This window comes from Mustela nivalis, assembly GCF_964662115.1.
Source record: "Mustela nivalis genome assembly, chromosome: 12".
NCBI classification, from domain to species: domain Eukaryota; kingdom Metazoa; phylum Chordata; class Mammalia; order Carnivora; family Mustelidae; genus Mustela; species Mustela nivalis.
Window position 1 is genome coordinate 41,008,351 of NC_139031.1, and position 25,756 is coordinate 41,034,106.

A 25,756-nucleotide genomic window follows, 5' to 3' on the forward strand; every position below is an offset into this window, starting at 1 on the left:
TAGCAGTGAGGATTGTAGATTTGGGAATTATCCATGCAGAAGTGGATTGAAACTTGAAGATTGATTCCCAATGAAAAAAACGTGGGCAAAACAGAGATATTTGGGAAAACCCCTTATACTTAGTGTTAAGAGATGAGAGGAAAGGAAAAGGCAGAAAAGCATTTAAAATAAAGTGGTCAAAAGTGTGGAAGAACTGGAAGAGTTGGTGTAATAAAAGACGAAGAAATCCAAGATCCTACAGAGAGGTTTGAAAGACATATGACTTTAAAGAGGCCATTGATGTTGCTAACTAAAATGTCATTGGTCATTTTTTTTTTTAAGTTATAGGAACTTAGAAGAAAGAAGCTGGCTAAGAAGATCATCAGCAAGTGGGGGGGGCAAAATATGTCATAGTTTGAAGGGCTTTTAGATCAATGGAAATGTTTTTTTTTTTTTTTAAAGATTTTATTTATTTATTTGACAGAGAGAAATTACAAGTACACTGAGAGGCAGGCAGAGAGAGAGAGAGGAGGAAGCAGGCTCCCTGCTGAGCAGAGAGAGCCTGATGCGGGACTCGATCCCAGGACCCTGAGATCATGACCTGAGCCGAAGGCAGTGGCTTAACCCACTCAGCCACCCAGGCGCCCCAATGGAAATGTTTTAAGGCTTAGGAGAATTGAAGGCTATAGAGAAAGATCTTGGGGAGAGGGTGAGATTAGGTTATAAGAGAGGAAATAGTTGATGGAGCCAAGTCTTGGAATATTTGAGAAGGGTGGAATTAGAGACACAAATTTGAGAAGCTAACTGGAAATGAGAAGAGATACTTCCTTGGCTGAGATGGTAAGGAATAGAAAACAAGGATTAGTATGTACAGAAATGTTAAAAATGGATATAAGAGAAGTTGGGAGAACTTGGATCAGATGATCTCTCTTTCAATGAACTTTGAGGCTAGGTCCCTTTCAGAGGTGAGATTGACAGGATACAGGCGTCTGGAGACATGCTTTGTATCACATCTTTGGAAGAGGCTGTGATAAGCACTTCGTGCATTTAGAATATTGGAATCATTACACTTTATCATTTTTTCAGGTGTGGAGTGTGGAGTCAGGGAGGGAATGAAAGACACAAGAGTATTTTGAGGATATATGGAAGGCTAGATAGATTTAGTAAGATATTTGATCTTTTCCCTTTCCTTTAAAATCATTTTTAAGAGTTTTTGCCAATACATGTGATTGTCTAGAGAGTAAGAATGAGAACAGAAATATGGTTGAAATAGGATGGCATATGTATCTTAAAGCTAATGAAGCCTTATCAAAAAGGCATCTGTTTCAATTTTAGAAAAAAAGGTATAGGTCTAATTTCAAAGTGGTTCAGGGTATATTACATATTAGAAAGAGCTAACATATGTAGTGAGTATGTATTTTTTCTATAAAGAGCTAGGTAGTAAATATTTTAGGCTTCACAGGCCACATATGGTCTCCATTGCTTATTCTTCTTCTTCCATATTTGTACAACCCTTTAAAATTGTGACAAGCATTCTTAGCTTGTGGACAGTACAGAAACAGACCACGGGCTGTAGTTTGCTGATCATGGTCTTCTGAGAAGTATTGAAGAGTGGTAGGAATGAGCCCAGGGTGGTTAGGAATATGGGGAACAAGAGCTGGAGAAGCATGATTGGGAATTTTTTTTCCAAAGTTATAGTTCATTAATTTCTTTATCGATTCACATTTATTTTCTTAGTCAAGATAATTTCTTGAATTTTTGAGAGGCTAAATTGGTGGTTTGTTAAAATGACTTGCCAAGTATATTGGGACATTAGTAGGAAGTACTATTATAAAGTCTTGGAGGGGAGACAGGACTTTAGGAATAGCTGAGTAAATTTACTCCTCCAGGATAGTGACCAAAATATTTGGAAAATTGTCAGAATCAGCTTTTCAAAACTTTATTAGTTAACCAAAGGTTTACTCTAAAGAGCATGTATTCAAAAACATGACTGCAATTGTATAAGAACAGCAGGGTTTGTGGCATTTTAATCTGGCCTTATCCTGTGTCCCCTTCCAGTTTTACGGTATCCTTGAAAACAAGCAACATCCCAGCCAGCAAAGGGGACAGACAGTGTTAGGAGCTCCTCAGAAACCCATACCCACAGTAGTGATCCTGTTTGACCCATCTCCACACCCTCTGATAAAGCCTCATGCTTTATCAGGCTGGGTGACTGATGAATCTCAGACCAGTAGGCTGGGAGCAATCCAAACTCCATAAATAGGGACTTTCAGGTGTGCTGCTGAGGAAGTGATTCCCTGCATTTAACAATTTCTGAAGAGCCCTGGGGAAGATGGTTTAGAATGGCTTCTGTAAGCTGAAGTCACTTCTGAAAGGACTGAGCTGAGCACCGTGTATATATATATGTGCTTGTTTTAAAAAATTTACATAAAGAAATAGAGAATAAGAGAGAGAAGAGAGAATAAACTGAAAATCCCCTCAAAATCAAGGTCAAGGTCAAAATCATTAATGATTTCACCACTTTTTTGGCAAGTTATGTAAATGAAACATCGTCTTCCAAACTTCCCTTTGCTCCTTGAACTCCTCCCCCCACAGAGGGAAGGCACTACTCATAATTTGTTTTATGTCAGTTTGTAAATTTTTCCTATTTTATAGATAGAATTAGCTAGCCATCTTCCTGTGTCTCCTCTTCAGGAATATAACGGAATACATTTGAAATAGTTGTTTTAAAGGTATATTATAATAAAGCAGCTTTTAATGACTTTTTTTTGTTTTTCCAGCTGCCTTTGTGGGAGTTTTGCACTGGTAAGATTTGTTTCAGTTTTAAATAAATAAAAACATTTGGATTAAAAATTGACATTGCTGTTTGCGTACAATAAAACAATAGCCACTTGCTATGTGTGTAGAATGTGCACCAGGTTACACGTAATTTTTTAAAAAAAGTATGTGTAGCAAGATTTACAAAATGGATGTGTTAGAGGAATAGCACTTAGGAATTAAAATATTCTTCTGATACCAAAGAATTCACTACTTTATTCCTTTAATCTCTAGCTTTTCCTAGTGTACTTTGCTTGTTTATTTCATCTTAAACTCTTCTTTTACAGTAATCATGTGTTCTTAGTGACATAAGCTTACAGGTAACACCTGTCAATTAGAAATCAGGTAGAAATGAAAATAAAGACTGGATGTTAGTAATACAGATTAAATGAGCCTTTCAGTGTGTATAATGTACCTTACTTTACACAAGTCATCTATTTGTAAAAATTATAAGTAAAGTAATATTTTTTCTCTGATGTATTTTCATTTCTACCTGAGCTCAGGAATTTTTACTTTTGGGAAGTGTGTGTTCATATCCTCTTGGGACAGTGCTGTTCTGGTCATTTAGTCTGCAGGGAGATTGTGATTTTAGAACTAAGACTGTACTGGGAAGAAATATTTCCTAAAGATGTTGGTACCCTGACATACACCTCACATGTGAATCAAGGTGAGTGGAAGACAGGGTTGGTATTTGGAATTTTGTTTTTCTATTTATTTGGGAACATCTATTATTTAAATGTAGGGTAGCATAGTTGCTGACTAATTTTACTTTTGCATATGCTCCCATTTTTAGTGCCTACTGCTTTTTCTTGAGTTGGACTAATCACATATTAGTGGCACTTGGCACTTGCAAGTTGATCCCTTATATGGTATTTTCTTTATTTTTAAACTGCTTTAATCTAAAGTAATTTTATTTAAAACAATGTTCCAAATGTTTTTCAACAGTGACAGAGACATTTCTAAAAGCTGTTAAAATAGAATCACTTGTGAAACTTAAAAACTTGCCTCTGTTCTGACTTAGAGGCATGGAGTGGAAGGGGACAGAGAAACCACAGGAATTTAGATAAACAATTATAATTAAGAACCAAGAAGTTAAGGAATTTCAGCTATGTGCTAAACTAAATTATAAATGCCTAAAAATACACAAATTACTAAGAAAATTATAAAATTATCTCATTTATTATAAAATATATTCTTTTTCCTTTTATGATTTTTGTACTTTAATACTTAGTTAACTTACTGGTTTTGAAATGTTCTTATTCTTAGAATATGGTGCTTCATTTTTTTTCTAGGATACATTTAGTAACACTTTTTGAAAACGATCGTCATTTTTCCCACCTATCATCTTTAGAACGGGAGATGACTTTTCGAACTGAAATGGTTAGTTTCTTATAATAAATTAATTTGTAGTTTAACAATAATAAGATTATAAGGTGGACATTTATTAGGAACTGAAATGGATTTTTGTTGCACTGTTTCTCAAGCTATAACCTAGGTTTATTACGTAAATAGAAAATGTTTGGGGATTCTTTTACTTATCTCATTACCTTACCTTTCTAATGCAGACTCTTTTAATATAAAAAAGATCAATTAGAATAGCTGTGGAAGAAGGAGAGCGAAGACAACATTTAAGAAGTGATAGAGGGATACCGAATGTTATCAGAAATTGCTTGTCCTCACCACCATTCATCTCCAGAACTTTATTACCCTGAACAGAAACTATACCCATTAAAACTAACTCTTTCCCCAGCCCCTTGTAACCTCTGTTCTGCTTTCTGTCTCTGCAGATTTGTCTAATGGAGGTACCTTAACCACGGCTTTTTAGATCTTACCCTAATATCCTCCCACTTAATTCTTTGAAAAAATGAATACATGAGCATTTGCATGGTATTTAAAGTTTTAGTGTTTTGTAGGTATTATTTCCCAAAAGAGGATATAAGATATTCTTAAATAAATTGTGTAGTTGTGGCAGAGTCTGGTCGTTGATGACAGATAATTGGATTCAGATAGCAGGTCTCTGCTTCCTTATGTGTGACTAGGCGGTTAACCTCTGGTCCTCAGTGATCTCATCTGTTGTCTAGAAATAATGCTAGCTTTATAGGATTTTATTGACTATGAAGGGAAATAATGAATGAAGCACATTAACACAGTACTTGGCACAAAAACAATAGATGTTATTAATAAAAACATATCTCTGTATTTCTTATTTCTCTAAATAGTGGCTTATGCATATTAGATATCCTTTAGTTGTATTATTGTCTTGTCCTTATAAGCCAAAAGGAACAATCCTTATGTGAACTCATATTTTACCAGTCAAAACTCTGAGGAGTGCTCTTTCAGACATCAGTTAAAACAGAACTTCAACTTAGTAGCCTGGCATTGCTTCATCTGTTAATAATGAAGTAGTTGTATAAGCATGCATGAGTGTAGAGTTAAAGATTATTTTAATATTTTTGGGAGCGTGTATTACAAACAGTGTGGCCCTTTATTTGCTTTTCGATTTTAGGAAGAAAAGCAGAAAATTGATGAAGAAAGTAATATGAAACAACATGCTTTCATTAATCTCTGAGTTTTAACTGAACAGCACTTTGGCTGGCCTAATAATGTCATTATTTCCTGTGCTGGAATAATACACTAAATTAATCCCTTTCTCAGGACTGCATTGTGTCTTGAACAACAGTAGTCAATTGACATTTATTTTGACATAACATTTGACATGTACAGAGCTGTTAGGTGGAGCTAGGAAGTAAGTAAGTTGCAAACATTAAGTTCTGTCTCATTTTTGCTTATGATCATTGCCTGTTGTTTCTTAAGAGGTAGAAAAAAAGTAACTATCTATATGCAGAGTTGCACAAGGACATGAAGGCATCTCTGTTCATACCAGAATTCATCAGATCTCAACCTCTAGACATCTCGTAATGTGGCAAAATCAGGTGTGCTGGAATTAAAAATATATTGTAGTCATGTTTTAAGCCATGGTCAGAAAAACTCCTTAAAACATTTAACTATCCCTCCCACTCTTTTTCAAACATGCAGAAAATATGAAAGAATAGCACAGTGGTAACCTGAAAAGGCATGCCTTTTGTTGAGCCCAACAATGCAGTAGCAAGGAGAAATAGGAAGTCTTATAGATTTTTCCTTTTATTCAGAAGAAATTGTTCAAAAATTTTCATATTTAATTACATCAACAATTTGTGCATTTTAAGGGACTTTATTATTCCTACTTCAAGACCATTATTGAAGCACCTTCATTTTTGGAAGGACTGTGGATGATAATGAATGACAGGCTTACTGAATATCCCCTTGTAATTAATACAGTGAAACGCTTCCATCTTTATCCAGAGGTGAGTACTATTTGGGGAAAAATATTTGTGGAATGATCCTTTTTTATTGTAAAAATAGTAAATACAGTGATGTTATAAAAAGGAGGGAACCTTTAAGGCTTATTGATTGTATGTGTCCTTATAGTTGGGCAGAGTATCAAAAATTCCTCTTAAATTTTAAAGATGCCAGAAACTGCTTACATAAAGTCAAAGGAAGGAATCTAAGAAGGGTTGCTCATTTTTCAGTTTGTTCAGCTTTTTACTTGTTAGGATGGAGTTGCAACTAATAAGCTTCTTAGATGCTGAACTTGAAAACTTTGTATTTCATTCATAATCAACTTAGTGTCTATTTTTATTTCCCTTGAGATTTTCTATTTGATTCATGGATTTTTTTAAAAACTTTTTTTTTTTTTTTTTTTAATTTTAAGTAATCTCTACACTCAGTGCAGGGCTTGAACTCACAACCCCAAGATCAAGAGTCCCATGCTCTATCAACTGAACCAGCTAGGGGGCCCCTTGCATCATGGATTTTTAAAAGTGTTTTTTTTTTAGTTTCCAAGTATTGGGAGATATCCTGTTTATTTTTGTGTTACTAATTTTTGGCTTAAATTCATTGTGTTTAGGGTGCCTGGGTGGCTCAGTTGGTTAAGCGACTGCCTTCTACTCAGGTCATAATCCTGGAGTCCTGGGATCGAGTCCCTCATTGGGCTCCCTGCTCAGCAAGGAGTCTGCTTCTGCCTCTGACATCCTCCCCTCTCATGCTCTCTCTCACTGTCTCTCTCTCAAATAAATAAATAAAATCTTAAAAAAAATTCATTGTGTTTAGAAAATATACTTTGTATCATTTTGATTCTTTTAAATTTATTGAGGTTTGTTTTATGGCTCAGAATATGGTTCATCTTGACATATTCTGTGAGCACTTGAAAAAGCTCATTTCATGTTTTTATTGAGTAAAGTATTTTATAAATGTTGACTAGATCCTGTGCAATGATAGTGGTGGTGATATTTTCTGAATCTTTTTGATTTTCTGTCTAGATAATCCATCCATTGTTGGGAGAGGGATACTAAAGTCTCCAACTATAGTTCTGGATTCATCTATTTCTCCTTTTAGGTCTGTCAGTTATTCTTCATATATTTTATAACAGTGTGTTCAGTACACGTGCATTTAGGGAAAAGTTTTCAATTAGCAATAATCGCACCTCGGATAAACCTCATTGGCTACGATACAGTACACGTGCATTTAGTATTGCTACATCCTCTTGTTAGATTTTTATCAATGTATAATAACCCTACCCACTTTGATTATAATTTTGTTTGCCTTGAAGTCTAATTTTTTGATAGTAACAAACTTTTTTCATTTGATTAATATGTACATGATATGTTTTTTCATCCTTCTATTTTCAACCTGGCTTTATCATTATATTTGAAGTCTGTTTCTTATAGTTGAGTCATGTTTTTTAATCTGTTTATATTATATTTTTATTTGTTTTATGACTTATACATATGTAATTATTAACCTGTTTCAGCTTCAGTCTTTTATTTTTTCTGCTTATCTTTAATTTTTCATTTCTCTCTTCTTTTCTCTGCCTTCCTATGGGTTATTTGAAGATTTTTAAATTCTATTTTATCTATCCTTTTTGAATGTATCTCTTTATGTAGCGTTTTTAGTGGTGGTTGTAGCTATGTATTAGAAATATTACCTATACATAACTTCTACAGTCTATTGCTGTTATCATTTTACTAGTTCAAGTAAGTACAGAAACCATATCTGTCTTTTACATCTCTTTACCCTCATTGCTTCTTGGCCTTTTCGCTAATATCAAGTGTACCTCTCTTTACCCTTCCCCTTTTATAATATAATCATCTTAAATATTTCCTGTACATCCATTTAATACCATATCAGACAGTACTATGATATTCCTTTTAGTCTTCAAATTATTTTTACTCAAGAACTTGGGACGCCTGGGTGGCTCAGTGGGTTAAGACTCTGCCTTCGGCTCAGGTCATGATCTCAGGGTCCTGGGATCAAGCCCCACTTTGGGCTCTCTGCTCAATGGGGAGCCTGCTTTCCCCTCTCTCTCTGCCTGCCTCTATGTTTACTTGTGATCTCTCTCTCTGTCAAATAAATAAATAAAATCTTTGGGAAAAAAAACTGAAGAAGTTTATCTTATCTATTTTTAAAATTTCTTCCTTATGTTCTAAGATGCCATCTTTTATCATTTCATTTCTGTTTAGAGAATTTTCTTTAGCCATTCTTTTAGGCTAAGTCTGCTGGAAACATACTTTACTAGTTTTGTTTCATCTTTTATGTCAAACTTGTCAAACTCCCTTTAATTCTTGAAGGTTGTTTATTTATTTATTTATTTATTTGCCAAATATAGGCTTCTAGGTTGACAGTTTTTTTCTTTCAGCATTCTGGTCTTTCACAGCTTCTGATGTGAAATCTATTGCCAGTTGAATTGTTTTTCTCCTTTAGGTAAGATTTTTTTTTTCTTCCTTGTTGCTATTTTATATATCTGCCTACTTATTTATTTATTTATATATGTTAGTTTTCACAAGTGTTCACGAATGTGATGTTTAAACATTTTAAAAAATGTGATTTGTCTTGGTGTGGATTTCTTTGTTTTTATTCTATTTTTGTTTTGCTCAGCTTTGGTTTCTTCTTTTCTCTTTCCAAGACTTTAGTGAGAACAAATATTAGATCTTTTCTTATAGTCCCAGAGGTTCCTAGGGAACCTTATTTATTTATTTATCAAATCTCTTTTTTCTGTTTCCCAGATTTGGCAAATTCTATTGCTTTGTCTGCGAGTTCTTGGATTATTTTCCTCTATCTCTTCAATCATCAGTTAAGCCCATCCATTGAGTTTTAGTTTTGGTTATTGTATTTTTCAGTTCTGAAATATTTGGTTGTTTCTTTCTTATATTTCTTTCCTGAGACTTTTTGAGTTTTTGTTTCTAGCACATTCATAATTTCTAATTGGAGCAATTATTCTAATTTTTTGTCATCTCATTGTTGGAATCTTTTTTTTTATTCAGTTTGAAATCTTTATAGTTCTTGATATGATGAGTGAGTTTCATCATATTGGACATCAATGTCCATCAGCTGATGGATATTTGAACATTATTTTATGAAACTGTTTTTTTTTTAAACCTTAGTTTTAAGTGGCTTTCTTTGGCATCACTCCAGCAAAGAAATGAGGATGTCTGCCATTTAGTTATTGCCAGATGGGTATCGAAGTCCTGGTTTCTCTCCCAGCCTCTGCTGATCCCAAGGTAGAGATATTTATTCCTCATTACCTTTGAGTGAGATCAGAGTTCTGACCAACTCTGATCTCTACAGATACCACTGTGTGGATAGCCTGGTTACCCCAGAGTGGTAATGAAAGCCCTGACTCCTTACTAGGTCTCCTCTGACATTAACACATTGGGAAGGGGAAAGAATGGCTTATTGCTGTTTGGGGTAGAAGTCCAAGCTCCTCACATAGTCTATACTGACACCATGGAGATAGAGAGCTTCTGTTGGCTTTCTGTTGCAACATCTTAGTGGGTGAATTAAGATGACTTGTTAAAAGCTTAGAGAAGGTTGAAGTCCAGGTTCCCAATTTAAACTTTGTTAGTGGGGGTGAGACCTTATAGGTTTTTGTTGTCTTCTGTAGTATTTGGGTGAAGAGAGAATATTGTTTATAACATTTTTATGTATTCCCAGGCTGCTAATTTCCTGGAACTTTAGGTAGAGAGAACAGGCTTTTGTCAGTCTTTTTTTGTGTCTGGTTTGTTTGGTATTTCTGGTTGTCAGGATCTTTAACTCCAAATCTCAGAAAATGAAGTAAAAATAAAGTCCAGAAAACACATCACCATGTTGTTCTTTGGGTCCTAAGATCCCTAGGTGGTTTGCCTTCTCTCTACATTTCAGGGTCTTCTTATGTTTGATTTATATAATTTCCAGGAGAAACAACAAAAAGTATATCTACTCCCATCTCCCCCAAAGCAGAAATTCATATTATTTAACTATTTATATATTGCTTTTCATTTTTGTTCTGTTCAAGTTATTTTCTAATTTCCCATATGATTTTTCTCTTTGATCTATTGGATATTTGGTATTATGTTGCTTAATTTCCAAGTAGTTGGGTGTTTCCCAGATTTCTTTATTTAAATTTCTTTTATTTATGTTTTTTAGAAAGGGAAAAAAGACAGGGGAGGGGTAGAGGGAGAGGGAGAGAGACAATCTTAAGCAGGCTCCGTGCCCAGTGTGGAACATGACATGGGACTCGATCTCATGACCCTGAGATCCTGACCTGAGCTGAAATCAAGAGTCAGATGCTTAAAGGACTGAGCCACCCTGGAATGTCTTTCCCTTTTTTTATTCTGTAAGTATTTTTCAAGGTAATTTTCAGTAGTAATGACTGTGTAGTATACACCTAAGATCTAAGATGGAGGAAGCTGTTTTCTGCACCAGCTTTCTTTGTATCCCAGCTACACTTCAGAGACACTCTTCTGTTCTTGTTTCCTGTGATGACTATCTGTAGCACCCTGGTGTAAGTACAAAAGTTAAAAGACAACTGATTTCTTGAATCTTCAATTTTAGTTAATGTTGACTTATTCTGTGTATGTAAGATGAGGATTTATTACACTAGTTTAGGGCTATTTTTAGAACTTTAGTAAAACACTTGTTTCTTGTCCCATTATTTTCTAACAGTATGTTCTCCAGGACATGAGCTAATTTTTTTTCTTTTTACTTATTCAAAGATACTGAATAATTAGCAGTTTTCAATCTCCTTAATGTTATGGAAGAGTAATCATGATAACATAAATAGATAGTATCCTAAAGGATGAAGCAAGAAAGAATCATTCAGTCTTATTTCACATTGCATAGATACAGTATGGAGAAAATCTAGTTATGCTTGCAACCTGATATGGTACTTCAATGTTGAAATGAATGTCCATACTTTTTGTGTTCATAAGGAGATTAATTTTTCCCAAAGATAAAGAGTTAAATTTGGAATAATACATTTTGAAAAGGCAAAGCATTTAAGGCTTAACTACATGCCGGCATGTAAGCTCTAATCCCCCAGCACTCCTGCAAGATGGTTATTGTTAACATCATTTTAGAAATGAGGTGGCCAAGTTTCAAAGGTTGAAGGATTTCTTTGAGGATATCCAAAGAGTCAGAGGATAACAGAGTCAGAATTTGAGTTCATTTCTGACTTTAAAGCAGTGCTTTCTTATTTTATCATGCTAATTTCCAGAAAGGAATATAATTCTAAATTTAGAACATACATTTAATATGGTAAGTTTTTATACATGGATGATAAATACGTAAGAATATATATTACAATTTTTTATATAAGGTCAAGTTTGTAAAAGTGATAAAATAATAAATTTATACTTTTTGTTCATGGATAGATGTTTATGATGTTTGGTGTTGTGTATTATATTAACATCTTATGTAATATTATTGAAAACTAGATCTAGCTATGTGTTTTTTACATACCAAGGGAAAGAATGGAGGGGTGATGACCAACATATTAAAAATAGTGCTGGGTGGTTTTTGCTTTCACTTTGAACTCTATTTTTATTTTATTTTTTATTCTTTTCCCAATGATCTTGCATTATTTTTCCCAAATCTATAAATTTTTCCCAATTTTTTGTTGTTTTCTATTGTTGTTCTTTTCCCTTTTCTTTAAACTTCACAAAGTGGTTTGCAGAATGGGAAGAATTGGTTAATTAAACCTGTTTGGTCAAAGTTTTAATGGGCACAGGAGTGGGGCGCCTGGGTGGCTCAGTGGGTTGGGCTGCTGCCTTCGGCTCGGGTCATGATCTCAGGGTCCTGCGATCGAGTCCCGCGTTGGGCTCTCTGCTCAGCGGGGAGCCTGCTTCCCTCTCTCTCTCTCTCTGCCTGCCTCTCCGACTACTTGTGATTTCTCTCTGTCAAATAAATAAATAAAATCTTTAAAAAAAAAATAATGGGCACAGGAGCTATTATTCCATATGTAGTTGGTTTTATATTTTTTAGTCTGTGTAGCAAATAAATTCAATAAATGAAATGTTATGAAATATTCCTGTAAATCATTGTATTTTTCTGTTAATCACCATCATGTTTTAATTATATGCTAATTACCTATTTTATAGCTACTGTTATTTATGTTATAGAATTGATGACAAGAATATATTGCAGAGATGGTGATCATAACAAATTTTTGTAGATGTTCACTAATTCACTAATTAGTAATATACAACTTTAGTTTATTGTGTGTGTGTGTGTATATATATATATAATTTTTAAATGATGGTTTTCCAAGTGAAATGATTTAAATAATCTTGTCAAGATTTATAATGTCAAAGGAAACCATTATAAAATAGTATTTTGGAAAAATTATTATGAAGATAGGATCTTTTCTTCTATCACCTTTTTTTGTTTTTGTCTTTGTAGGTGATTATAGCCTTCTGGTATCGCATATTTGTGGGAATAATGAATTTATTTGGGCTAGAAGCTAAGACCTGCTGGAATGTCACCAGAGTAGAACCTTTAAATGAAGTTCAAAGCTGTGAAGGCATGTTTCTTTCTAAAATGTTGCTTTTTGGTCATTAATTGTATATATGTACATATATGATATTTATTAAGTTGTTACAAAGTTATAGGTTAGTATTTGCTCTTGGGATCAGGTTGACCCAGGTAGACACGCACCTCACCCTCATAGAGTTTACACATAGGAAGAGGATTGGTAGTTATACTTGTGATGGATATTACAAGTAAGAAAATGAGGTTGTTAAGGTTAGCAGTAAGGGAGAAGTATCTAAAGAATAGGAACAAGAATATTCAGAAGTCCCAAGATGAGAGAAAACTGAAAAAAGGCTAGACTTCTGGGAACAGAGAAAGAGGGAAAAATGTGAAACGATACCGGGCATGTAAGCGAGGGTCAGAAAAGGGAAGGCCACTTGCAGACTAAGATTTTCTCTTTCATTGAGGAATTTTCACAAGTTAGTATTTTAAAAACATTATTTTGCCAGATGTATGGAAAAGATATTAGTAAAAGACAAAAGTGGGTTCATTGATAACAGGGGGAGACTGGTATGCTCTCAGCAGCTGACTGCAGGACAAATAACTGGGAAATGCAATATTTGGGAGATTTTAGAAGCAGAATTGACAAGATTTGGTAATCGATTGCTGAGAGAGGGGAAGGAGGGTGAAGTCATGTAACACTGGTTTCTGGCTTAAGTAATTGAGTTTCTTCAAATGGTAAAGGCATTTTAAAAGTAGCAGGTTTGAATTGCTACAGTAGTTTGAAGTACCTGGGAGACCTCAAAGTGGAAATGTCAAGAGACCACCTGCCTGAACACATATAGAAAGTAGAAAGTTCTGGACTGACTCCAAACCTGGAGTCATCTGTGTACAGACGATCATTGGAGCCTTGGAAGTATAAGAACTTCCTTAAGGTTTCTCGTATGAGACCTGGCAATTTTTGGATGGAGTCTTTAGGGTTTTCTATGTAAAGCACATTATCTGTGAAGAGAGAGAGTTTTACTTCTTCTTTTCCAATTTGGATGCCCTTTATTTCTTCTGTTGTCTGATTGCTGAGGCTAGGGCTTCTAGTACTATATTGAACAGCAGTGATGAGAGTAGACATCCCTATCGTGTTCCTGACCTTAGGGGAAAAGCTCTCAGTTTTTCTTCATTGAGAATGATATCTTCTGTGAAAAGCATTTCATATATGGCTTTTATGATATTGAGGTATGTTTCTTCTATTCCTACATTGTGGAGAGTGGCTAAAACTAACAAGTCAGGAAACAAATGTTGGCAGGGATGTGGAGAAAGGGGAACCTTGTTACCCTGCTAGGAAGAATGAAAGCTGGTGCAGCCACTCTGAAAGACAGTATGGGTGTTCCTCAAGAAGTTGAAAATAGAGCTACCCTATGACCCAGCAATTGCACTACTAGGTATTTACCCCCAAAACACAAATGTTGTGATCCAAAGGGGCACCTGCACCCCAATGTTTATAGTAGCAATGTCCACAATAGCCAAACTATGGAAAGAGTCCAGATGTCCACTGACAGATGAATGGATAAAGAAGATATAGTATATATATACACAATGAAATATTACTCAGCTATCAAAAAGGATGACATCTTACCATTTCCATCAACATGAGTGGAACTGGAGGGTATTATGCTGAACAAAATAAGTCAATCAGAGAAAGACTATTAAATGGTTTCATTTAAGAAACAATATAAAATGGTTTCATTTTAAAAACAAAACAGAATATCAGAAGGGAAAGAGAGAGAAAAATAAAACAAGACAAAATCAGAGAGGGAGACAAACCCTCTTAAGAGACTCTTGACTATCGGAAACTAACTGAGGGTTGCTGGAGGGGAGGTGGAAGAGATGGGTTACCTGGGTAATAGACATTAATGAGGGCATGTGATGTAATAAGCATTGGGTGTTAATATGCAACTGATAAATTACTGAACTCTGCAACTGAAATAATGATACACTATGTGTTAACTGATTGAATTTAAATAAAATAAGTAAAAATATTTTTAAAGAATTTTTTAAGGAGAATATGCAGACCAAGAAAAGAAGAGGGCCTATGACAGAACTTAAGGTGATCCAACAGGGAAGAGGGGTGGTGTGTCATGAAGTTATTACAACAGATTGAAAAGGAATTGTCAGAGAAGTAGAAGGAATCACAAAAGCCAGCCTTCAGATCTTGGCTCTATCAGTTATACCTGAATAATTTTTAGCAAGCTATTTAAATTTTCTGTGTTCTGTTATCTCAGTCAGTAATATTTTCTTACACACACTCACAGGTTTATACATGGGATATATTAAGAATTCAGGTTTGTCCATACATAGTAATGGATCAAATAACTAGGTCATCTCATGTAGACTAACCGTGCTCCTTGACGTCAGGGGCCATATCTTATTCATCCAAACCTAGCAAAGGATAAAAATAATGCAGTAGGTTTTCTCCTGTAATGCATGCAGTGACTCCACAGAGAGTTCTAGACACTGAACAATAGCATCACCTAAACAAAGTGAAGCACCAACTAATCATTACAGTATAATAATACCTTAGGTGAGGGGAAAGTACTAATGTAACTATTAAATAGAGTGCTGCTCAGCACTCTGAACAGCAAATATTTTCAGCAAGTTCATGAACCCTTGATTACAAAGCACTGAGATAATTATGCCCGATTGCTTTATAGTCTTTTATTCATTAAATACTGAATAATCTGTGTCTTTTTAAAGGATTGGGAGACCCTGCTTGCTTTTATGTTGCTGTGATTTTTATTTTAAATGGACTAATGATGGGATTGTTCTTCTTATATGGTGCATACCTGAGGTAAGATTACTGTATTAAGAGATATTTCAGTGGGCTTATAAGGACTGGTTGCCATTTTCTGATTAAATGATGAGGATAGTTATGAGATTAATTGATTAATAGGAAATTTTATAAATTTATTTTTTCAGAAACTTAGCTAATGTCATGCAATCAGAAACTAGAGCTGTCACTAAAATATCTTAAAGGCCTCTCTCTTACCCTTGTGGGGATTTTTTTTTTAAACTAATTAAGATTCCTTAACAAAGTTTTTAATGAGAATACTTCTAGACAATATGTAAAATTATTATAATGTTAGGGGAATCTTTGGTTGGCATTAGTGGCAGGTTATTTCTAATTTTAATGTCTGTACACGTGAAATTAAGAAAGCAGTAAAGGAAAATTTGTGTATCACTGTAGCAGACACTTATATCTGATAGCCTGTCTTTGTTGTTAATAGTACCACAATTTGGTTTGGGGTAGCAATGTGTCCAGTCTCGGATGATAGGCTAAAGCTAATTATGACAATCATATATTTTGCTTCCCACTCTCCATTGTTTCTTGAGATAGGCATATGAGCTAGTTTTTCCAGTGAAAAATATGGTGAAATCGGTCATGTTTACACCTAGGAAAGCATTTGTCTGTCTCACAAAAGGACAGATTTCCGTTGCCCCTTCTCTGTCTCCTGCTTTTGAACTTAAGTGTGTTATACCTGGGGCTGCTGCAGTCATCTTGTGACCATGAGGGAAAGGCCATAAACATAACATAAGTCTTCCCTAATGTCCTTGTGCTGCTGAACCAGTGCCAACAGACACTTACCTTTATATTTTCTTGTTGAATGATATAATAAACATCCATGTTATTTAAGCCACTTTTGTTAGGTTTTGTTTCTTGCAGCAGAATATATTCCTAACTGATCATCAGCTTTCTTTATAATGTTATTCTTGAACTGCACAACATTTAAAGTTAAAAATCTAGATCTAATCTTTCAGTAAGTATTGAGTTTTCATATTGGGTTTTTGTAGGGTTTATGTCTATATAGACATTAATGTATATATACACTTCTTGTTTTAGTAAGTTTTCAGCATAAAAATATTAGCACAGTACCAATAAAAAATTGTGACATTGCAACATTGTACCAGGTATCCTATCTAGCACAGTAAGTCAAGAAAAAGTAGTAGTAAGTATAAAGACTGGAAAGCTAGAAAAAAAGAAACAAGTGTCTGTCCTTAAAAGCAGATCACATGCTTTTATGTAGAAAATTCAAAAGAAACTATGGATAAAGTATTAAAATAATAAGAATTTAAAATTTTACTGAATACAAAAATTAGTATGCAGACAATATAAATCTATAATTTGTTTTTAAGTGAAAATGTAAAAGGATGTCATTTAAAAAAGTATTGAAAGCATAAAGTTTTTGATAAATATCTGACAAGAAATATGTATGACCTCTTTTTCCTCTGTGGGAAAATTGTAGAACTTTATTGAGAGACTTTTGGGAAGATCTAAATAAATGGAGATATAACTAACTATAAATAATTCATGGATTAGAAGACAGTATTTAAAAGTTGAGAGTTATTTGAATTGATTTGTAGATTCAATACATTGCCAATTTTGTTTGCCTTGGTAAATACCAATTTTAAAATTGTTCAGAAATGCAAAGGGCTTAAAATAATGGAGACATTCTGAGCAAGATAGGAGGACTAGCTTTAGTAATCATTTCTGTATTATAAAACTGATGTAAATAAGGCAATGTGATTGTGGCATAGGGATTAGACAAGTAGATCAGTGGAATAAAGCAGATCTCAGAAACACTTGTCCCATTTAAAAACACTTGGTGTATGATAGGGTGGATATTGCACATCAGTAGGTAAAGACCATTTTCTCAATAAATGGGGCTGGAATAATTGGAAGATCATAAGAAACAAAGAGAAGTTAGAACTGTCTGGAAATTAAATTCTAGTTAGATTAAAAAATACAAAAGATAAAATTATAAAATGCTCAGAATGTTATATGGAAGAATACCAGCAACTTGAGGTAAGAAAAGATTCTTTTTTTTTTTTTAAATTTTTTATTTTTTTATAAACATATATTTTTATCCCCAGGGGTACAGGTCTGTGAATCACCACAGCACTCACCAAAGCACATACCCTCCCCAATGTCCATAATCCCACCTCCTTCTCCCAAACCCCCTCCCCCCACCAACCCTCAGTTTGTTTTGTGAGATTAAGAGTCACTTATGGTTTGTCTCCCTCCCAATCCCATCTTGTTTCATTTATTCTTCTCCTACCCACTTAAGCCTCCATGTTGCATCACCACTTCCTCATATCAGGGAGATCATATGATAGTTGTCTTTCTCCGCTTGACTTATTTCACTCTGCATAATCTTCTCTAGTCCTATTTATGTTGATACAAAAGTTGGGTATTAATCCTTTCTGATGGATGCATAATACTCCATAGTATATACGGACTATATCTTCTTTATCCATTTGTCCATGGAAGAGCATCTTGGCTCTTTCCACCATTTGGCGACTTTGGCAATTGCTGCTATGAATATTGGGGTACAGATGGCCCTTCTTTTCACTACATCTGTATCTTTGGGGTAAATACCCAGTAGTGCAGTTGGAGTGTCATAGGGTAGCTCTATTTTAGTTTCTTAAGGAACCTCCTTGCTGTTTTCCAAAGTGACTGCACCAACTTGCATTCCCACCAACAGTGTAAATACAACAAATTATAAAATTCAGATTACTTTATATGTATACTTTGTATACTTATACATTCAAGATTAAAACTTTACATGCGTATTTCTGAAATTTTGGCATTATTTTATATGGTTTAGTACTATAGCATTTAAATATGACTTTAAATTCTAAGGTAATTTTGTAAAGCACTGTATTTTATTAATTATTAATGTATACTCTTTTTTTAACAGTGGGACTCAACTTGGAGGTCTAATTACAGTTTTGTGCTACTTTTTCAACCATGGAGAGGTGAGTTTTCTAGAAAATAATTTTTAAGATAGAAGGGGCTGTACAGGAACAAGGAAATATATTCATCAATACAATATATAATTGACTGTTATTTAGGACTTAGCAATATTTTATGTTAATAGTCATATTTTAATCATGTTCGTCCACATCTTTACATAATTAGAATTTATGATGTGAAATATCTTGCCTGATTTTTAGTGTACCTATATTTTGTAGAAAAATCAAATACTGTATTTTGTTGAAAAAGGAAATATTGTACCTACCTGTTGAGTTCAGGGACTTTATATAAAACATTATCTCATTTACTCCTACCACACTTTTATGGAAGGTGGTTATTATCCTTATGAGTAGAAGATATGAAATTGAAATTTATAGTTGTTATGTTACTCATACAAGATTCCAAATTCAAAATCTAGTGAAACTGAGTTTCAGTTCTCCATCTGTCTGGCTCTAAAACCTTGCTTCCTACTATTACATCATGCTGCCTTTTCAATTACAATTACACAACATGATGAACTCAAAATAGAAATTTACTATCCCAGTCACATGGGATATAGTTCACCTGCAAATAACTCATAGAAACCTATCTAGAATATGTTAGATTCATTCAGCAATATACAGAATATGTAACCTGTGCCAGATCCTGTTTGGGGATGAGATGTGGCAGTGAAAAGTGAGAGTATGACTACTATCTTTTGAAAACAAAATATGTAATATGTTGTGGCATGGGTTACATAGGATTGAAGTTTTTATCCATTACTTCTAGGAAAGGTAAATAATTGGTGAATTTTAGAAAATCAGGCAAAGGAATCAAAGAAATTATACATACATAAATATATAAACTTAAGCAAATGCATTTTCATTTACCAATATGTTCATATAAAGACAAAATCTTTTCTTTGAGTATGCCAGATGAATTAACTTTCTTATACATACCATAATTCATCTTTTAAAATTTAGTTTTGCTTTCTTGGAAGAGGAGTAATAAGAGTTTATAAGAGTTTTACTTCTTTCTAGAATTTTAGAATTATTGATATAAAACTTTTATAGTATTTTCGGGGCTCCTGGGTGGTTCAGTCGTTAAGTGTCTGCCCTCGGCTCAGGTCATGATCCCAAGGTCCTGGGATGGAGCCCCGCAGTAGGCTCTCTGCTCAGTGGGAAGCCTGCTTCTCCCTCTCCCACTTCCCCTGCTTGTGTTCCCTCTCTCACTGTGTCTCTCTCTGTCAAATAAATAAAACCTTAATACTTTTATAGTATTCTCACTTACATTTTAGAAATAATTAGTTTTAAAGTCTATATGAAGTGTCAGTACTTTCATTTATGTATCATATTAGTGATTTCAAAATACTTTCAGTTATTTTTAGAAATTTACAGTTAACTCTTTTAAAGGAATATTTCACAAATTCAGAGACCGTCTTAATTACTTGTAGTGTGTGTCTATACTCATTAAACTTGTTATGTATGAACTCTCTTGGTGTTTTTGAATGCCCTAAGTGATACCTGGTTAGATTTTTTTCTGGGCATACATACATGCCAAAGCCCTGGGATGCCAGAGTCCTCAGTGCAGAGCTGAAATGTGGATCTGGTTTTTCATTTCCCAAATCCTCATCACTTCTGTAACTACCACCTTTTTTTGTCCTTTAGGTTTTCTTACGTCTGGCGTTCTTGTGTCTGGTCTTGCTAGTTAATGGCTCTCTACCTAATGCCTATATGCCCATTAAGAGAGCTCCAGAAACTGAGAAGCTATCCCAGACATTCAAAAACTAATGAGCCTCGTTTTAAAATTATTTGAACAGCCTGCTCATGACTTTTAGATTAATGTTTATTGCAATGGAACATAAAATGAAGTAAATATTTTATTGATTTCAGGCTACCCGCGTAATGTGGACACCACCTCTCCGGGAAAGTTTTTCATATCCATTTCTTGTACTTCAGATGTGCATTTTAACTTTGATTCTCAGGTAATTTTATTTATAAAATAAATATAAATAAATTATAAGTTAAGTTTCTTAAAATATACTTCAACCTATTAAGTTATAATTATTAAATTTAGTTTTCCCTTTTAGTTACTTTAAAATAGAGTATCCAGTTGAGAAAATAATCTAAATTTACTATGTAAAAAATTTCTTTCCACTGAGTCTAGACTACACATTTTAGGTGATCTAAGTTCCTGGAAAGATGGTTTATTTTCTAATTTTAGGAAGTGATTTTAGTCTGACCAGTTGGGGTTTCATGGAATGAAATGTGTTAACTACAACATTTAGGATTGTAGCCTTGAGTACATAAGCTCTGTAGATTAGCCAAAAATCACTTTGTTTGGTAAATAAAAGATAACTGAGAACTTAATATATTTTGTGATAATATCACTAAACAATATGAACATTTAAGTTTTTTCATTTGAAAATTTATATATCATAGTATAAGGATTTATCAAAAATCTAATACACCTTTTATAAAAAAGAACAGCTACAGTTTTATTATTTACACAAAATGTTTACATTTCTTTTTTCATTTTCTAAAAGACACTAAAACTACCTGTGGTAAAAGGTGTTGGTTAATTGATACATCTTTCCATTGAGGACTGGACAGTTTATATATATATATATCTATATGTATACATATAGATATATATATATCTATATGTATACATATAGATATATATTTAAGATTTTTTTTATTCATTTGACAGAGATCACAAGTAGACAGGCAGGCAGAGAGAGAGGAAGGGAAGCAAGCTCCCTCCTGAGCAGAGAGCCCGATGCGAGACTCGATCCCAGGACCCTGAGATCATGACCTGAGCCGAAGGCAGCGGCTTAACCCACTGAGCCACCCAGGCACCCTGGACAGTTTATATTTTTATTTTTTATTTTTTTTTTAAGATTTTGTTTGTTTATTTGACAGACAGAGATTACAAGTAGGCAGAGAGGCAGGCAGAGGAAGGGAAAGGAAATAGGCTCCCTTGCTGAGCAGAGAGCTTGATGCAGGGCTTGATCCCAGGACTCTGGGATCATGACCTGAGCTGAAGGCAGAGGCTTTAACCCACTGAGACACCCAGGCACCCCAGACTGGACAGTTTAAACTTCAATATGCAGTAGTTTGTAACTGCATTCTAGAATTCTTTTTCAGTCGTTATTTTAATTTTTTTCTTTAAAACGTTCTCATAGTTGTTAACTGAATATGGCACCAACACTTAGAATTTTCTTCATTGCTTTTTGAAATCTAAAAGCAGTGGTATGTAAAACTGTTGCTGCTTGTATAGGCTACATATTTTGGGATATGCAGAGTCAGTTCTCACTATTTTCTGACCACATTGCTGGAGTATTAAATTTTTAATATCATGCATAGTGAAAGGAATAGAAACTTTAATGTTTAAGGTATCTTATTTACTTATAAACTAGTTACAATATTTAAAGCTCTAAGTAAGATTGTTTTATGCTAAGTTTTTTGTAACCCAGTTATATGCAGTTCTTTTTAATGGGCTTTAAATTTAACTGTATTTTGTTATCTTACATCAAAGGTAAGTGGTCATTAGATTTCATCATTTTTCAGTTAGTTTTTCTGTTTAGTGATAGATTACTTTTATGGTAAAACTTACCGGTATCAATTCTCTCTATTAAGGACCTCGAACAATAATAGAAGGCATTTTATTGCACTATGTTTTTCCAATGTTGCTTTTATGCTTCCCTGGCAGTTTGCTCAGTTTATACTTTTTACACAGGTAAGATGATTTTAAACTAATTTAAGTTGAATGAAAGATGTACTTAGTTGTTTTTTAGAAGTTTTATAATGTCATTATGTTCTTCCCTAATAGATTTTCAAAATGTTGAATAATTATGAAGTTTGTATATGTGTATGATTTTTTAAAAAATTATATAAATCTACATTCTATTAATGTATTGGTTTATCTAGGCAGATCTTAATGATCAACCTGCAAAAGACTTTTTCCTGTTAATTTAATTCAAAGTTTTTCTTGTGTGTATTTGAGATGATCTCTATATATTTGCCTGTAGATCTTCCTTTTATCTTAGGAATCATTTTGGATGCAAAGTTACACAACATGGTAAGGGCAAAGCCTCCTCTTCATGGTAAAGAGTAGTATCTGCTTCTAATCTAGCTAACTGTTGGTTCTTTTGTCTGAAGAATAGGGTCTTTAAGGACACCATTTCTCAGGGCTTCAATCATGACATTACTTGGGTGAATTTGAGGCCATGTCCTGTTTCCCCAAAACAACTAAGTAGCTAATGGCAAGAAACAGAGCTAGGAAAGTAGTAAAATTTTGATGAAATTTCATGATATCCAATTTCATGTTAGAACTCCTTTCCACCTAACTAACCAACACTGATAGTAATAATGTTCTCCATTGGCAGTGAGAAATTGTGCCAAGAAGGCTTGTGCTGCTGGTTAGTTACAAAAATTAAATTATAAATTCAACTTAATTGGTGCTGCTTGTTTAAAGTATTCTCTCTGCTTTACTTCCTTATAATTGGCCCTTCCAGGTTGTAACATGGAAAGTCTGTGGTTTCCATTATTTGCTCATGCCAACATAGATTTCTAATGTGTGTCAGTTCCTTGCAAGCACATTTATTAATCCACTGGTTCTAATGACACTGTTTAAGTAGCTGTTTGAATAATTTTGATATTGCTTTAATGATTTTCTCTCCATTCAAAAGATGTGCTAGGCTTTTAGTTTTCTTCTTTGTTTTTTTTCTTTAATTATTGAGATGTAATTGACAAACAACATTTTGTATGTTTAAGGCATACAATATATTGATTTGATACATTATTATATTTCAATATGATTACCACCTTAGTGTTAAATATATCTATTAGGTCACATAACTCATATATTTTTTGTGGTGAGAGCACTTAAAATTAGTCTCTAAGTAACTTTGAAGTGTATAATATAGCATTGAATATAATCACTGTGCTCTGTGTTAGATATCTAGAACTTATCCATCTTCTAGTTGCAAATTGGACCCTCTGTCCAATGTCTGTTGTATTCCCCCACCCCTCAGCCCCTCATAACCACAATTCTACTCTTTGTTTCTACAAGTTAGGCTTTTTAACATTCCACATGTAAGTGATACCATAGTATTTGTCTTTCTCTGTCTGACTTACCTCACTTAGCATAATGCCTTCACGGTCCATCTCTGTTAAATTCTATGTATAAGTAACAGGGAATCAAAAATTAGCATACAGAAGAGTTTTATGTTCAGTTTCAATTTTATGTTTTCAATGCATAATGCACTCAGCTCTGATTTAAGGATCAAAATTGGTCCAAGACCTGAACTGATTGAAAACTCTTTTCTGTTTTCTGGGAAAAAAAAATTCACCCACCCTCAGACCTACTCACCTTGAGGCTAGTATTTGCAAGAGCATGTTGAAACCTTCATCTGGAGGGAAGAAGAAAAGTTCATTTCTACAGTTTCACAGCAGAATGTTGACTCTGTTACTTGTATCTAAATGAGAGGGCTCTCTTTTCAACCAGCAATTCAAATAACATTTCAGCAACTGAGCAGAATTTTCACCCATGAATGTTTCTCTTAACCAGGGCTTATTTGTGATTCTTAAGGACAGTGGTCTAGACTTAGATATCCTAACAATAGGAAACTAACATATGCTATACTTCAGTATTAGAGTTTATTTCATTTAATCCTCAAGGAGTCCAGTCAGATGGATATTACAGATAAAGACACAAAGGCTCAAAGATTAAATTAAAATCAAGTTCTGTCCAATCGCAAAGCTCCAGCATTTTCCAATTTATTTTTTGTTGCAACTCTAAGGCCTTTGAACTCTTCTCTATCAAAAGTTATACACTTGGCTAAATTACCTTACTTCCTTGCTAAAATGCCTTCAGGTTTCATGCAGCATTAATAAAATAAATATGCATTTGAAGAATATTTCTGTACCTTTTTGTGGAACTATAAAACTATAATTAACTGAGTACACTGTGTTATCTAATTGCTTTCTTATATAAGTACCTATATAACACATTTTTCATGATTAGTATCAAGATTAATTTTCTTCTCAAGGTGAATTTATGAACTTCCTTTTAACAAACTGCAGTTATTCTATTAAATGAACTGTATTCATTAGGAGACAAGCAGAAAGCAACTGCATATTTTTTTCTCCTGATACCTCTGTGTTCTAGACTTGTTTCTCCTCCACCCCCCAAGTTTAGATGAAATCTCAGGAGGTTCCATACATATCTTTTTCCTTTTCATTTTGAAAAAAGTATCATTTCAGTAAAAAAATATCTTTCTGAGTTGTTTTTTTTAGATCTTTAAAATTGTGTGTTTTCTGGCCATTAAAATGATATATATCTATTTATTTAGTTCTTGCTTAATTTCCTTCAATAATGTTACATAGATTTTTTAGAAATCTTACAGATGTTTCATTAGATTTGTTTCCATATATAGAAAGCAATTAGATAACAGAGTACATTCAAATTTCTATTTTTGTTGCATATTAAAAGATTGAGTATTTTGTATTTTTAGGTATTTAGTCCTGCATGTGTTAATTAGGCAAAATAGGTTAATTTTGCTATTGAATTTTTTATATATCTACTATTTTTGTTTGTTTCACTTACTAGAGGAGGAATGTCTTGAAATTTTCGACTTCACCAATGATCTGTTGATGTCTACTTTTAGTTCTGCAAATTATTACTTTAAATATTTTGGTCAATATTATGATGTGCACAATTGTTAAACATTCTTTTTATTTTTATGTAATGTGTCTTAAAAATTTTTTAAGTGCATCTGTGTGTGTGTAATAAGAACACTTAACTTGAGACATCCCCTCCTCACAGACTTGTCAGTGCAGGTAGAGTACAGTATTGTTATCTACAAGCACAGTGTTGTGCAACTGACCTCTAGAGTTTACTGATACTGCATAACTGAAATCGTATATGCATTGATTAGCAGCAACTTCCCATTTCTTCCTCTCCACCCAGCCCTGGCTATCACTATTCTATTCTGTGCTTCTGTGAGTTTGCTTATTCTAGAGACCTCATAAAGTGGAATCATGCAGTATTTGTCCTATAACTAGCTTATTTCACTTAACATAATACCTCATTCATATTGTTCAATATTACAGGATTTAGCTCTTTTTTAAGGCTAATGATAGGCCGTTGTATTTTTATGACACATTTTTAATCAATTTATTCACTGAGTGTGACTTAGGTTATTTCCACACCTTGGATACGAATAGTGCTACAGTAAACATAAGAATGCTAATCTCTTCAAGATTTTATTTTCAGTTCTTAAAATTAAATACATAGGAATGAATCAAACACCTAGGAATGTGATTCCTGCATTATAGGATAGTTCTA

The 25,756-nt window shown here is 33.8% G+C and overlaps 1 protein-coding gene across 1 annotated transcript in view; it reads left to right on the forward strand.

Moving 5' to 3' along the window:
* Window positions 1-25,756, forward strand: part of DPY19L2 (dpy-19 like 2) — a 91,143-nt gene that overhangs the window by 2,744 nt on the left and 62,643 nt on the right. Inside the window, exons 2-9 of the mRNA XM_082693176.1 lie at window positions 2,760-2,784; window positions 4,089-4,176; window positions 6,003-6,140; window positions 12,550-12,670; window positions 15,367-15,460; window positions 18,369-18,426; window positions 20,296-20,387; window positions 22,045-22,144. Coding sequence (XP_082549302.1) covers window positions 2,760-2,784; window positions 4,089-4,176; window positions 6,003-6,140; window positions 12,550-12,670; window positions 15,367-15,460; window positions 18,369-18,426; window positions 20,296-20,387; window positions 22,045-22,144 — 716 coding nt within the window. The remainder of the gene's footprint in view (window positions 1-2,759; window positions 2,785-4,088; window positions 4,177-6,002; window positions 6,141-12,549; window positions 12,671-15,366; window positions 15,461-18,368; window positions 18,427-20,295; window positions 20,388-22,044; window positions 22,145-25,756) is intronic.